The sequence below is a fragment of the Scleropages formosus genome, chromosome 19 (genome assembly GCF_900964775.1).
Source record: "Scleropages formosus chromosome 19, fSclFor1.1, whole genome shotgun sequence".
Taxonomy (NCBI): domain Eukaryota; kingdom Metazoa; phylum Chordata; class Actinopteri; order Osteoglossiformes; family Osteoglossidae; genus Scleropages; species Scleropages formosus.
Window position 1 is genome coordinate 9,036,017 of NC_041824.1, and position 16,542 is coordinate 9,052,558.

Below are 16,542 nucleotides of genomic sequence, written 5' to 3' on the forward strand. Positions count from 1 at the left end.
ACAGAGGAAGCTACACGCTGTAGGATATATGCAGTAAGATATATGCGAAACACAACAGAACGCCATGATCTGTAGCAGTGAGTGACCGTGCGCTACCGTGGTTTTACCTCACTTCCCCGCACCTACGGCTGGACGTAACAGTTCAGGCCGACAGCAGATAAAGGGACAAAATGTGACGTGAAGGGACACGCTGTGGTTTCAGAAAGCCTCAACTAACCCCTTATGTACGTTGAAAGCTACAGTATGTGGCTCTTTTTATTCACGGTTACGGTTTCTGGCAATAATGCTGTTATTGTAGAACGTGTCCAAGGTCATTCGGTTTTGGTCGCAGTTCAACGAAACATTTTCTTGCACATAAAACAGTAAATGAAGAGGGAAGCTGCCAACATTGTTGCTGAACAACATACAGAGAACAATGCAGTGCATGAGCTGCTACTGAACTGTTATCTGCACTAGAGCACAACTGTATGGTAAAATGTCATGCCATGTACTACATGCAACTAAAAGTATTTTTCAGGGTTCTTAATTCTGTCTTTAATCCACAGATGGGAAAACTATAAACGTCCGAAGACTACATCAAAAGTTACACATAGATATGCTCAGATTTTTTAATACTCTGCGCTACAAATAATTTTTCATTAGAAAGTCCCACTTATCTTGAAGTTCCTTTTCTGCTTTGTTTTAAAAAAAAAGGTTCCAGTATAAAGAAACAGCTGTATTACAGACTAATTGGATGCCTTACAGACATTTTACAGAGACCATAAATAGAGCTCTTCCAAACAGAGGTAATACAGTAAACCGCAACTGGTTGTACACCGATTAAAGAGTACATTATGCCAATGCAATAGAATATAAAAAATACATCAGTCTCTTTTGTTCCGTAATGAATCTGACAGCATACCACATATTTTCCCACAATCTAAGTTTCTGGTGGGTTACAATAATAGCAGTTATTCTAAATGTAAATGTATAGTTGTTCAGATAAAAGCTACATCTTTGGGCAAAAACTGGTCATCTTAGAGCATACTGAGGCAGTAAAGGGAAGAGTTGATAAATCAATAGTTGTACATTTCAACCAAATTAAATACTTATTTGAATTTAATTCATTAATAAAAGTAAATCTTTACATTTAATTGGGTTTAAAAGTAGGAATATTCTGTTGAATTCTCTTTTTATTCTTTTAAGGCTGTTTTTAGTTAGGTCAACTTTGAGGAAAAATAAATAATCCAGATGTGAAACTTCTCAACCTTTCAAAAATCTCTTTATTCACTATAAAATAATTAATTATATTTCTTCTAAATAAAGATCAGTTTTATTGCTGCACTACATGTCTTATGAAAGTCTAAAAGTCTTGGTATTTACACAATTCTAGATTTAAATAAATGCTCTGCGGTTATAAATGTAATTATATTTGTTCCATCAATCATCTCTCATTCTGATGCATCATTAATCAGGCAAATAGTTACCACATGCTCTTTCTGGTTTTTGAGCGAGGTCAGACTTCCCACTCAGAGCTTTTAGCATTTTGAAAAGCTATAAATAATGCTCATTATAAAATACAACTTACATAATGCAACACTATTATCTACCTCAAATAGCACAAAAATTGTTGCTGGTTATTCACAAATTGTTGACTGATGTTATTTTTATTATTATCTTCATTCATCTCAGAATGCCTAACAAGAAAGATTGATTTTGAAATAGACCCATGTAGCCAAAAGTCACATCACAAAACCTTATGATTGTCTTAATACTTATTAGACAGTTCTGGCTTCAGCATTTTATTCCAAAGCTTTGTGTAACCCTGACATTTGCACTGTATTTGCCATTCAAAGAACCTTGAGAGAATTTAAAACCAGATCCACTCACAAAATTTAAGTGCGCATTAAAACGTTCACTTTGCATCATGCTGGTTTCTTCCTATAACTGCCAATTTTTACCTTCGTTCGCACCCAACCAGCTGCACAATACAAAAAAGCTCAGAGTGATATAACTGTTAAACAGAAATATTAACAGGTGGGAACACATCATGGTTATTTCCTCAGTGATTTTTGCCAGTAGCCGCAGCCAGCTAATATTTTGAATTTTCTTAATTCAGTGCCACCATATTGCTGTTAATGTGATTATTGGTATCAGTATTATTGTTACTATTATTTCTAATTTTTTTGTGCATAGCAACGGTGTTATGAGCAATTACATAGAGGCATTAAGCCCATAATGGGAGTAACGGACCTAAGGCACCATATTATAAACTGCCAGAACAGTTAACGCATTTTATCACCTCGCCAAGGTACTTTTGGAATACTTTTTTGATGCTTTTGTATAATCATGGACCGTGTGTAGGTTCTGTAGGTCTCAGGGGAGGGAAAATTCTTCTGAAAGGTACACTTTGTCTTGCACTGAATTTTTTGATGTCTGTATAATCTCAACCAGGTGCTGGAGGTCAGTGTAAGCACTAAAATCTGCCCTCGGTAATACTGCTGACAAGACAGCCAGACTATCCTCTATGACGCTAATGTCTGGTCATTCTTCAAGCTTCAGCCTCTTCAGCCCAGTATATGACAGCCTGATTAAAGAGGAGCAATTATTATACACAGCAATGAGCAAGTGTTAGCCTCACGTGCAAAACATCAGGAATTTTATAAGGCGCATCATTTTTTAAGGGATGAATGCTTTTTAAAACGTATGAATTATTCCATTCAAACGTTTAGACATTCATCTTCATACACAAGAATAGCAAAAACCTCTACATTTGCTCAGTCCATCAGTAAGCACGAGGGATACAGCCTTATCAGTCTGCTGGGAACACAATAGCAAACAAACCTGCAATTTATCACCACGTTATTATACAACAGACTAACGCACATGAAATTGGTATCCTCGGAATTTCACCTGACAGAGGAAAATAAACTCACTTAGATAAGTATAGTACAACTATCATATCTGATCCAAAAACCTCACTTGCTTTCCAGAAACTCACATCCTTGACATCTAAAACACACACACACACACATTTTCAGAACCGCTTGTCCCTTACGGGGTCACGGGGAACCGGAGCCTACCCGGCAACACAGGGCGTAAGGCCGGAGGGGGAGGGGACACACCTAGGACGGGATGCCAGTCCGTCGCAAGGCACCCCAAGCAGGAACAATTAAGTAAAAAATTATTTTTGTTCTTTGACATTTATCATTTGGAATGCAAAAATCTGGATGGGTTTTTAAAGGATGTGAGGAGAGGTATGACTGGGGGGCATGGTGGCGCATTGCGTTTGACCATATCCTGCGCCCTGGTGGGTCTGGGGTTCGAGTCCTGCTTGGGGTGTGTCCCCTCCCCCTCCAACCTTGCACCCTGTGTTGCCAGGTTAGGCTCTGGCTCCCCGTAACCCCACATGGGGCAAGCAGCTTCAGATGATGTTTGTGGATAGATATGAGGTTAGCCTGCTGGTTCACAAATGAATACTAAATATGACAAAATTAAAAAATGAAATAACTACAGAAATGAAAAAGGTGTATGTAGTATCAATAAAAACTTTTTCATTGATTAACTGTCTCATTTATTGGAATCCTGTGAGAAGAGGGGCTACAATGTCAGGTACAGTCATTGCTGAACATGCACTAAATGCTGAGTAGTGTATGAGTCGATATCGCTGATGAAATTTAATGGCTTAATCCATACTTTTCAACGTTCTCCAAGCTAATGGAACATTTCCAGATGGCTCCAGTAGCAGCGGCCAGGAGCTGCTTGTTCTCAGATACCTTCAGAAGGCCAACAAGCGTCTGAAATCCTTCATACTGCCGCACAAAGTCACGCGTTTTTTTATCCTCTGCACACTGAATAAAAAAACATTGAAACGTTAGGACATTTGTAATCAGTTTCAGTCTAGATGGAAAACATGGAAAAATAAAAACACTTAACAGCTGAAACTCATTGTAAAAGTCAAAGCGAAGAGACTCACCTTAAAGATGGCACTGGCACAGTGCATTTGAAGCTCATGGTTACCAGAATTGAGATTTTTGACCAGATCTTCAATCAGTCCCTCAGCTTGAATGGCGATCCTGTAACTTTTCTAGAAAAAAAACCCACTTCCTTTATGCATGAGTCTGCACTAACGGAGAGAACCAGCGATCGCTTTGGTACCACCACGCATCAGCGCGAGAACATTTCACGAACCCTTTAGTAGGATAAAACAACATGGTCATCTGTACGTCAAATCCTGTTTATAGAAGAAAGTGGAAATGAAGGAAATCATTCACCTCAGAGGCACATTCCTGCAATGTGCCCACCACAGGGATCAGCATGTTTTCATGAGGGGATTTGAGGAGACGTGCAAGCAGCGGGATGCCGCCCGCTCTGCGGATGGCCTCCTTGTTCCTGGTGCTCCTGCTGCAGCTCCAGAGCGCCAGGGCCCCACAACGCGCCACCTCAATGTCTTTCTCCTGCTGCTCTGACAGAGCTGCTGAGTCTGGGACACAGTCCAGGAGCTCGACCTCGGAGGTACATCAGATCAACGCGCTGCTAACATCCACGTATTAAAATCAATAACAAAATTGGGTAGCATTCAAAGCTGCTTACATTTCATGCAGCCCTTTGTTGAACTCCCATTTCATCTGCTGGACACTCCTTCTTGACTGATCTAGGACACTGAGAAACATGCAAATCTATAACAGGTTTGGCAGCAGTGGTCCTCGCTGGGATTTGAATCAGCATTATTCAGTCTTCAACCAGGAACTTTGTGGTCACAGGTTCAGTCAGCTCTCAACTCCTGCAACCTGCTACCGAAAATAAAAATTACCTCCTGCAAAATTCCTTGCATATTTACAGAGTTGTTACAGCGGTTGAGCTGTACTCCATATCACTATTTACAGATCCATAGCTAAAAAATACCCTGCACAGATAAGTTGTAAAAACATTGTGAATATTAAAATACACACACGCATTGTCTGAAACTGCTTGTCCCAAGTGGGGTCGCGGCAAACCAGAGCCTAACCCGGCAACACAGGGAACAAGGCTGGAGGGGAAGGGGACACACCCAGGACGGGACACCATTCCATCACAAGGCACCCCAAGTGGGACTCAAATCCCAGACCCACCGGAGAGCAGGACCCAGTCAAACCCGCTGCACCACCGCACCCCCTTGCAACATTAAGATAAACAAAATTAAAATCAATAATAACCCAACTCTTTCTTTTTCAGGTGTGCATCTGAATCTGTGAAACAGTCGCTCGAAATTTTCAACCACATTTCCTGAGGTTGTAAATGATGCGTGGAAACGGTTGCACTTTCATTTCAAAGGTGGTCTGCCGTTTTTGTATGAAATCAATCTGCAGCAGCAATATCTGGTATCAAAAACTGAATACATCCGAATGCAAGTTTAGGAAAATATACAGAACATACGAGCTTTAATCACAGCCGGCTTCGTCAATAAACAAAAGTGAAACCAAGGTGCTCGTTTGGATTCTTTCCCTTTCAAGTAAAATTGCTTTGATGATGCTGTGTTTGGTATGTAATGAGTCTGAAAATGTATAAATAAAAATGGTCTAGTTAGAGCCCCACCCAGAAAAATACAAAAGCAGAATGTCAATAAACACAATGCGATTTTATGATTTTCCCCCACTTACAAGTCTCTTAATTCCACCGTGCTGCTTCACTGTCCTTCTCGCCCTTCGAAACTTTGCCACATTGGCAACGGTCTCCGCAACAAGACTTTTGAGATCCTTGTCTGAAGAGTCCAATATCTCCACCATAGTCTGTAGGCCGCCGAGGTCGGCGATCGCTCTCCGGATCTGTGAGTTACTACTGATTTCCTTCAGGATTTTCAGCGAGCCTATCTAATAGCAAGAGAAAGTATTATATCTCCTATCCATGTATCCATTAAATTATTTAAGTAATAATTTCTTAGGTCTGCTAAGGATTGCAGTATCGATGTAAGCGTAATGTAGCATGAGCGAAACAGTACAGGTAAAAATACCGACACCCAAGACCCCCAAGAAAGATTCTTTGGCAACACATGCAAAGTACAAAAGTACATCATTATATAATAAGTGTTAAAGGCGCAATAATGAATGTCCTGTCTTTAAACTGGGCCACACAATGGCCCACAATGCAATTCTGTTTGCCTGCAGGCACCCAGGTTCTTTGGCGGGGCTACTCACTTTGCATTTGATTTCTTCTGTATCCAGCAAGTTAATGAGAACTTCAAGGCCACCTACATCCCGGATGGCCAACTGGCAGGACTCCTGTGCTAAATTAAAGTCCCTCATTGAGCACAGAGCAATTACTGTGGCTGTCTGGTTGCCTCCCTGAAATAATAATTCCAAGCATGAATTAATGAAATAGTTGGCAAACACAAAATTAAAGGACATTCTAGAATGGAAAGAACAGACTTCTGTTTTACAATCTCCCACTGCCGTTGCTTTGTTTATCTCTAGCTGGTAAGTTTTCAGTTTCTGAACTGCAAATACATGAAAAAAACTAATTCAAGAAATTCATTTAGACTCCTGAGCCATTTCCAGAAACCGTAGACAATGACCTAAGGAAGAAATCCAAGTAAAATGAAAACTGAAATGTTAAAGATAATAAGAAGTTTTCATTTGAAAGCAGTGTTTTGACAGTTGCTATATACACACTATGTTATGTTCCTTTCCCTAAAATTAGCAACTAAGTAAATGTAAGGTAAACAAGTGGATTTTTCAATGCCAATTTTTTATTTTTTTTTCATTTTAAGTTATGCAATGCACTGAAACAGGAAATTGAACCGATTTTGATTTTACTACTTTTAAATGCAATATGTACATATGCAGAACAGAAGAGATTTAAAACAGGTGGTCATCAGCAAGCCAGTAAATGTGTGCTGGTACCGAAGTCTTCCAAACAATGCAATATTTCTAAAAATGCTTTTGCACTTGCTGCACTCCCTCCGATCAAACGGGTAGAAAGTAATTGAAATAGGGTGGCCAGAACAACTGCCTATTGTCACGCCCCCCTCGGCGCAACGAGGAGCACCTGCGGCGGATCAGGGGACGGACACATAAAAGGGGGGTGCAGAACATGTACAGACGTGGAACCTTGTTCAGTGTTATTACTCGTTTGTGCACCTTTCCTGAATACTTTCCTGACTACTCATCCTCATTTCCCGGAACCCTCTCCTGTATCTCCACGACTGCCTGGCTTACCACGACTCCTTGCCTGTTTACCGGATTTCGAGTCTCGGATTCGCCCTTCGGATTTCGTTCGCACATCGGTGACCCTTTGCCTGTTTTTCGACCATGTTTTCTGGATTGCCCCTTGAAAGATCTTCCTGTGCTCCGCGCTTGGGTCCGACGCTCCCGCCCTGGGGGAACGCATATTAAGATAGCTGTTTTCTTTTTTTTCTTTTTTTTTGCTGCTGTTTTAGTTAGAGATTGTGTTTGCAGTTATACTGATGCAATACTAGAAGTGTAACAAAAGGCAAATTAAAATAATTCAATTTGAATACACAACTCAGTAAAAAGGTTAAATCTCCAGGTATATACTGTATTTAAGAATATTTTAGTGATCAAACCACAGACAGACATGTATCACTAATTTATTACACTTCTTTTATTTGCTGTATCCTGTATAGCATGAACATATCTAAACTGAACATCCAAAGCAGATTACCTGCTTGGGTGGAAATGCCTTACTTTCAGTTTTATCACAAAAGAACATGGTGTATAACTAGAGGTGGATACATAACTACCTTAGAAAAAAGTCAAACACTTCATATCATTTGCATACTGTATATAAAAAAAAACACTTATATGGAATATTCAACATAACACTGTTCAGGGTCCTCAAGTAAAATTTTAAGAAATGTTTTGAACTGCTGACAGAATAGTGTAACACAGCACCTGTCAACCTACATTACAACACCGGCCTAAGATGTAAACCATTTGTCCACGAACAAAGGCCTATCAGTATTTTCTTCATGTGTCCTCTGTTATTAGTCAAATGGCTCAAGGTGCACAGTTCATACTTTTTAAACGCAAGTTACATTTAGAGTCAATACTGGAAAAATTTTCACATGCTTCCATTTTTATGCAAAGGGGTAAAAAGATTGACAACAACGATTTATGTGTGACAAAGGAGTTAGCCACGGAATGCTTGCAATACAGTATATTGGTAAAGTGCATACAATGGTACAACTATAACTTTGTGTTTTTGGATTTACACACACACACACACACACACACATTGACTGAAACCGCTTGTCCCAAGTAGGGTTGCAGTGAGCCAAAGCCTAACCCGGCAACACAGGGCGTAAGGCTGGAGGAGGAGCGGACACACCCAGGACGGGATGCCAGTCCATCACAAGGCACCCCAAGTGGGACTCGAACCCCAGACCCAAAACAGAACAAGTCTCGGCTAAGCCCACTGCACCAACGTGCCCCCCCGCCCCCCTTTGGATTAATATATATATAATAATAAGCATGAATAATGACATAATGAGATGCAGTGTACTACTGATGGTATTTAATTCAGATTAAAGATCTGAGCTGGAGTGAAATGTACTGACTTGCTAAAATTGTTCAATAAATCCATCCATCCCTGTGTAAGTAGTCCCGGTGAGGGTTGTGATGGCAGCAGGCTGAGCAGGACAAACCATACTTCCTTTTCCACGGCAATAATCTTCGGCTCCTTCTGGGATTTGCAATGGAAAACAGGCAGACAGAACCGTCAAAGTTTTCCCGATGCATCTTATAGCCATGTCAAGTCGATGTTCTCAGTTACTGAGACAAACTCATACTACGTATCAACCAGTTGTAGGCTAGTAAGAATCCTTGCACCTGCCTGAGACCAGTCACATGGGATGAGTTCAAACTGGGAGAGAGATGATGTTGAGAGTCCAGACTGGGAGAGAGGTGTTATGCGGAGATAACACCTTCTATATCATGTCTGTACTTTTCTACTGTAGAAGATCCAGCTCTGTCCCACCAAAGTGGTGACATTTCCCAAGAGCTAGTTTTTATTAGGATGATCTAAATAATACTGATGTGTCCCATCTCTTCCTGCTACCTGGCAGACACTGCATCCCACCCTCAGACCTCACCTTACATGTAGTGAGCCCACAGAAGTTCTGCTGGATGGTTATTTTGGACTCTGCTTGGCTGGGATTCATGTTTCATTCAGCCCATCCCAGTCCAAATGAGGTTTTGTACTTGTGTTATTATTTTGAGCTGTTGTAGAAGTCTGTCCAATTTTTCGCCTTCTAATTTACAAAAGGAGACAGCACCTTAAGGATAGGGGTAGGGTCCAGACAACATCGTTCTCGGGATCCCTGGCAGGCTCACGACTTTCCACCATGGCAAAGTTGCAATCTGTCAGAGGTACGTAGTAACGAGTTACATTTGCTATGTTACTTGCACTTCAGTAAATTTCTGGAGAAATTGTACTTTTAAGAGTAGTTTCTCGTATTGAAACTTTTGACTTTTAACCAAGCACATTCATAATGAAAGAAGTACTGTTACATTTCTGTCACCCTCTTTTTGATCCTTTCTCAAGTTTTTCATATTTAATGTTTTCACTCTATGTTCCTATAACTAATGCAGTCAATATTTATTACATGCATCCTGACGTGCCCTTTGATACATCATTAATGATATAACCTGAGATAGCTGCAAACCATCACATCTTTAATAGATTTTGTCAGTCACAGTCAAAGCTGCCACCTTTGGATCTAAAGGCAGCAGCTCTAACCACTGTGCTACCAGCTGTCCCCATTCGCACTGAGATGGACTAAACCCTATGGGGAAAAAAAGACTAATTATCTCTAATACATTAAGCATGACTTTTTCCCATATTGTAGGAGTTGGTTTTTGGAGACGAATTAAGCAGGTCATTATTATTTTTAAACAGTTATTTTGTGAGTCACTCATATTTCATTCTATTATTTTAAGTGTAGGTAGGGTAATTGCCGCTGAGTGAAAATTGACTCATAGCAATCACTTCCGCTGTTTTCATGGTAAGAGTGGGTACGGGAGAAGTTTTCCTTTTCTTTCTTCCACATGTCTTCGGATTGCAAACATGGGAAGAACATCCCAGCTTTGCACACCCTGCAACAAACATGAGCTTGTTCCTAAATGTTGGGCTCAAGCACTGTGTGATACCAACATGACCAGCTGCACCATCCATCCATCCATCCATCTTCCTCCGCTTTTATCCGGGGCCGGGTCGCGGGGGCAGCAGTCCGAGCAGAGTACTCCAGACCTCCCTCTCCCCGCACACCTCCTCCAGTTCCTCTGGGGGAACCCCAAGGCGTTCCCAGGCCAGCCGGGAGACATAGTCTCTCCAACGTGTCCTGGGTCTGCCCCGAGGCCTCCTCCCAGTGGGACAAGCCCGGAGCACCTCCCCAGGGAGGCGTCCAGGAGGCATCCGGAACAGATGCCCGAGCCACCTCAACTGGCTCCTCTCGATGCGGAGGAGCAGCGGCTCTACTCCGAGCTCCTCCCGGGTGACCGAGCTCCTCACCCTATCCATAAGGGTGCGCCCAGCCACTCTGCGGAGGAAACTCATTTCTGCCGCTTGTATCCGCGATCTCATTCTTTCGGTCATGATCCAGAGTTCATGACCATAGGTGAGGGTAGGAACGTAGATCGACCGGTAAATTGAGAGCTTCGCCTTACGACTCAGCTCCCTCTTCACCACAACAGACCGGTACAATGACCGCATTACTGCGGACGCCGCACCGATCCGTCTGTCGACCTGCCGCTCCATTTTTCCCTCACTCGTGAACAAGACCCCAAGATACTTAAACTCCTCCACTTGAGGGAGCAACTCCCCCCTAACCCGGAGGGAGCAATCCACCTTTTTCCGACTGAGAACCATGGCCTCGGATTTGGAGGTGCTGATTCTCATCCCCGCCGCTTCGCACTCGGCTGCAAACCTCCCCAGTGCACGCTGCAAGTCTTGACTCGATGAAGCCAACAGGACCACATCGTCCGCAAAAAGCAGAGACGAGATCTCGCGGCCACCAAAACAGACACCCTCCGTTCCCTGACTGCGCCTAGAAATTCTGTCCATAAAAATAATGAACAGAATCGGTGACAAAGGGCAACCCTGGCGGAGTCCAACATGCACCGGGAACAGGTCTGACTTACTGCCGGCAATGCGAACCAAGCTCCTGCTCCGGTCATACAGGGAACGAACAGCCCGTAGCAACGAGCCCCGAACCCCATAATCCCGAAGCACCCCCCACAGGATGCCACGAGGGACACGGTCGAATGCCTTCTCCAGGTCCACAAAACACATATGGACTGGTTGGGCAAACTCCCATGAACCCTCCAACACCCTAGTGAGGGTATAGAGCTGGTCCAGTGTTCCACGGCCAGGGCGAAAACCGCATTGCTCCTCCTGAATCCGAGGTTCGACTATCGGTCGGATTCTCCTTTCCAGTACCCTGGCATAGACTTTCCCAGGGAGGCTAAGGAGTGTGATCCCCCTGTAGTTGGAACACAATCTCCGGTCCCCCTTCTTAAAAAGAGGGACCACCACCCCGGTCTGCCAGTCCAGAGGCACCGTTCCCGAACTCCACGCGATGCTGCAGAGGCGTGTCAGCCAAGACAGCCCCACAACATCCAGAGACTTGAGAAACTCGGGGCGGATCTCATCCACCCCTGGAGCCTTGCCACCGAGGAGTTTTTTGACTACCTCAGCAACTTCAGCCAGGGTAATGGACGAGTCCCCCTCCGAGTCCCCGGCCTCAGCTTCCTCTACGGAAGGCGTGTCGGAGGGATTGAGGAGATCCTCAAAGTACTCCTTCCACCGCCCGAGAACATCCTCAGCTGAGGTCAGCAGCGCACCACTTCCACTGTAAACAGTGTTCGTGGAACACCGCTTCCCCCCTCTGAGTCGCCGGACGGTTTGCCAGAATCTCTTTGAGGCCGACCGAAAGTCTTCCTCCATGGCCTCACCGAACTCCTCCCAAGCCCGAGTTTTTGCCGCGGCGACTGCCAGAGCCGCGCTCCGTTTGGCCCGTCGGTACCTGTCAGCTGCTTCAGGAGTCCCATGAGCCAGCCAGGCCCGATAGAACTCCTTCTTCAGCTTGACGGCATCCCTTACTTCCGGTGTCCACCACCGTGTTCGGGGATTGCCGCCGCGACAGGCACCGGAGACCTTATGGCCGCAGCTCCGAACAGCCGCACCGACAATGGAGGAGCGGAACATAGTCCATTCAGACTCAATGTCCCCCACCTCCCTCGGGACCTGGTTGAAGCTCTGTCGGAGGTGGGAGTTGAAGACCTCTCTGACAGGGGCCTCCGCCAAACGTTCCCAACAGACCCTCACTATGCGTTTGGGCCTGCCAGGTCTGTCCAGCTTTTTCCCCCGCCATCGAATCCAACTCACCACCAGGTGGTGATCAGTTGACAGCTCAGCCCCTCTCTTCACCCGAGTGTCCAAGACATATGGCCGAAGGTCAGAAGAAACGACTACAAAGTCGATCATCGACCTCCGACCTAGGGTGTCCTGGTGCCAAGTGCACTGGTGGACACCCTTATGCATGAACATGGTGTTCGTTATGGATAAACCGCGACTAGCACAGAAATCCAATAACAACTCACCGCTCGGGTTCAGATCAGGGAGGCCGTTCCTCCCAATCACGCCCCTCCAGGTATCACTGTCGCTGCCCACGTGGGCGTTAAAGTCCCCCAGTAGAACGACAGAGTCCCCAGTGGGAGCGCTTTCCAGCACGCCCCCCAGGGACTCTAAAAAGGCCGGGTACTCTACACTGCCGCTAGGCGCATAAGCACAAACGACAGTGAGAGACCGTTCCCTGACCCGAAGGCGTAGGGAGATGACCCTCTCATTCACCGGGGTAGACTCCAACACATGGCGGCTGAACTGGGGGGCTATTAATAAGCCCACACCAGCCCGCCGCCTCTCACCTTGGGCAACGCCAGAATAGTGGAGAGTCCACCCTCGATCGAGTAGAGTGGTTCCAGAACCCAAGCTGTGAGTGGAAGTGAGCCCGACTATATCTAGACGGTATCTCTCAACTTCCCGCACCAGCTCAGGCTCCTTCCCCGCCAGTGAGGTGACATTCCAAGTCCCAAAAACCAGAGTTGGCGCCCGAGGTTTGGGTCGGCCGGGCACTCGGCCCCGACCACCGCCCAAATCACAACGCACCGGCCCCTTATGGTTTCTCCGGCAGGTGGTGAGCCCACCGAAGAGCGGCTCCACGTTGTGGCTTCGGGCTGAGCCCGGCCAGGCCCCGTGGGCATAGACCTGGCCACCAGGCGCTCGCATGCGAGCCCCCCCCCCAGGCCTGGCTCCAGGGTGGGGCCCCGGTGACCCCATACCGGGCGGGGTAAACGGACGCCTTGATTTTTTTGTCATAAGGGGTTTGTGACCCCAGCTGCACCACCGTTCTGCTATTTCAAGTGAAAAATATAAACTAGCAAATTATATTTTGGATGCAAGAGGTAAATTGCAGTTCTTATCAAACATGTTGTTAAATATTGAAAGTATTAATTGGTCTGGAATATTTTAAGTTGAAGGGGGTGCGGTGGCGCAGTGGGTTGGACCGCAGTCCTGCTCTCCGGTGGGTCTGGGGTTCAAGTCCTGCTTGGGGTGCCTTGCGGCGGACTGGCGTCCCATCCTGGGTGTGTCCCCTTCCCCCTCCGGCCTTACGCCCTGTGTTACCGGGTAGGCTCCGGTTCCCCGTGACCCCGTAAGGGACAAGCGGTTCTGAAAATGTGTGTGTGTGTGTATTTTAAATTGCTTATAACTACAGGAAAGTTGTTAACGACCATCTAATTATAGAACTTTTTATTTTAGTCTACCTGAAAAAACCTAATTTTATTGACATAGCAGTTTTAATTCATTAAAAAGGTATTTTTATATATTTTTAATTAGTTAGAACTGTATATTTAAAAGCAACATTACTGTCATCACTGCCAATACTGTTAGTAATGTTCAGAAGATTAATAAAGCTTACTTTGAATCAAAGTAATTTAATGCCTGAGTATTGTTTAGTCAACCCACCTCTGCTGGTTGCAAAGGGGTTGCAATACAAAGACAGACAGAGATCATTTCATAAAATTATTTTTCTTTTAAACAAACCAGGAAATAGACTGAAAAAATCTAGCACCTAACCTTAGTTCAACAGTTCAATGCACCTTTCCTCTTAATCCCCAGCTAGTTCTGAGACAATAAAATTAAAGACCCACTGTCTGAGACATTTGCTACTAGAAGGATCTGGCAATGACCATCGACGTTACTAAATGTCCTCATAAATAACATCCTGAGGAAAATATCTTTAAATATCACACATTACAAAGTAGGAAAATATGAAGGCAAATCATAAATCACCTTGGGGTCTAGGACATGCAGACAACAGCCGCTGTATCAGAGGACAAACATCCCTCAACAAGTCTCTGACTCCAGCAACGCACACTTGGGTCACAAATCAAATATATTAAGCTCCCGACATACACAAGTACTTCCTGGAAATCATAAATATTATTCATAAATATAACTCCATTTCTTCTATAACACTGAATGGCTTAGAAACATTTCTGAAGCTGAATGAGAATGATGAGAGGAACTGGGTATATTTATGATTAAACTGCATAAGAACAGGACGAATGAGACTATAATTATGTAATTGTGTGTCTTAACATTCATTGTCAATGACTGCTTGCCCAAATACAGGGTTCTGCTGATCTGGAGCCTATCCTGGAAGCACAAGGTATGAAGCAGGGTTCAGCCAGGACAGGGCTTCAGTCCATCCCAGAGCAATAACATTATCATAGTGGTTAAAGTCTGTGAATTTTTTTCTGAATCCTATTTCCTGCTGTAGAACCCTTGAGTATAGTACTTACTCTGAGTTGCTCCAGTAATAATCATACACACACACACACACACACACACACACACTCCCTGAAACCGGAAACCGCTTGTCCCGAACCAAAGGCCTAACCCAGCAACATAGGGCGCAAGGCTGGAGGGTGAGGGGACACACCCAGGATGGAACGCTAGTCCTTCACAAGGCACCCCAAGAAGGACTCGAACTCCAGACGCATCAGAGAGCAGGACCCAGCCAAACCTGCCACACCACCGCACCCCCTCCAGTAATAATAATAATAATAATAATAATAATAATAATAATAATACACACACACACCATCTGAAACCGTTTGTCCCATACTGGGTCACGGGGAACCGGAGCCTAACCCGGCAACATAGGGCGTAAGGCTGGAGGGGGAGGGGACACACCCAGGACGGAATGCCAGTCTATCACAAGGCACCCCAACCGGGACTTGAACCCCAGACCCTCCCGAGAGCAGGACCTGGTTCAACCCACTGCACCACCGCACCCCCTCATAATAATAATAATAATAATAATAATAATAATAATAATAATAATAATAAAAGCATCATCATTATAGTAGTAATTGAGTGTTGTTAATCAATCAAACAAACAAATTAAATTACATTAAATTAAATTAAACTGACTCGATGTAGAAACTGGTAAATCATTGTAAGTAACTTTGCAGAAAACTGTGAGATGAGAAACAACAGTTCAGTTCAGAGTCTCCAGTTCAGCTGAAACACATATCTTTGGATTTCTGAAAGAAAACCATGTAAACACAGGGAGCACATTTGCTGTCAAGCTTTACAACTGCATTACAGTCTTTACCAGATACGGCTAAACTTTTTTTATGTTTCAGTTGTGCTACACAGACCAGCGTAAAGAATTACACTTCGTAAATCATTAAAAACTATAACAAAAAAAAAACTGAAGCAGAACTAAAGAAGACATTGAAACTGAAGATGGGGTTTGAAGATGTTTTCCATGATAAAACTGGACCGTGAAAGTACTGCGACACTAAAAACTTGGTTGTCATTCCCACTAAAAGAGATGCACTTGGTGACATGTGTGGTACATCGGGTTGAACTCTGACCTCTGACCAGGCCTAAAGGTCTTACGCAAAGACTCTGTTCTTGTTAAGTGGGTTAAGCCACCGCAAATGCGCAGGAATCTCGATGCAGAGAAGGATGCGACTGGCTTGGCAGAGACAACATCTCTAAGGATGCCTGCGGTTTTTACTTTCCCCATTTGAGGAACAGAGTTTCAGAATTACGGCAGGGATGAAAAAATGCCAAACCCTGCCAGGCCAAAAACGAGGAACGAAAGAACAAAATATTATTGTTTCGTGTCTGAAATATCATTCACGTCAGATATTCTTCAAAACAAGTTCTTTTTGAAATACATATGCATACGCTGTATTCCAGCACAAAATAATACCTGTTGTGTTTTACAACCATTTTTGACAGTCAGTATTGTGGAAGTCACAGCTGTGCACTTGAACCACAGTCCAAAGACATGCTGTTCAGGTTCACCCGTAGTGTGTGAGTGACAGAGTGCTTCCCACTGATGTATGGATGAGTGACCCGGTGTAAATAGTGTATCTAGCAGTGTAAGTCACCACGGTGAATAAGGTGTGTGGGCTGATAACACTACATAGTGTCCGTTGGCAGTTGCTTTGGAGAAAAGTGTCTGCTAAATTAATGCATTGGATGAAG

At 44.2% G+C, this 16,542-nt stretch overlaps 1 protein-coding gene across 1 annotated transcript in view; it reads right to left on the reverse strand.

Annotated features, from left to right (window-relative positions):
- LOC108927640 (armadillo repeat-containing protein 4-like) overlaps positions 1-16,542 on the reverse strand; it is a 54,706-nt gene that overhangs the window by 12,666 nt on the left and 25,498 nt on the right. Inside the window, exons 4-8 of the mRNA XM_029246470.1 lie at positions 6,153-6,299; positions 5,619-5,828; positions 4,254-4,487; positions 3,956-4,066; positions 3,676-3,830 (exon numbers count right to left, since the gene is read on the reverse strand). Of these exons, the coding sequence (XP_029102303.1) occupies positions 3,676-3,830; positions 3,956-4,066; positions 4,254-4,487; positions 5,619-5,828; positions 6,153-6,299 (857 nt within the window). The remainder of the gene's footprint in view (positions 1-3,675; positions 3,831-3,955; positions 4,067-4,253; positions 4,488-5,618; positions 5,829-6,152; positions 6,300-16,542) is intronic.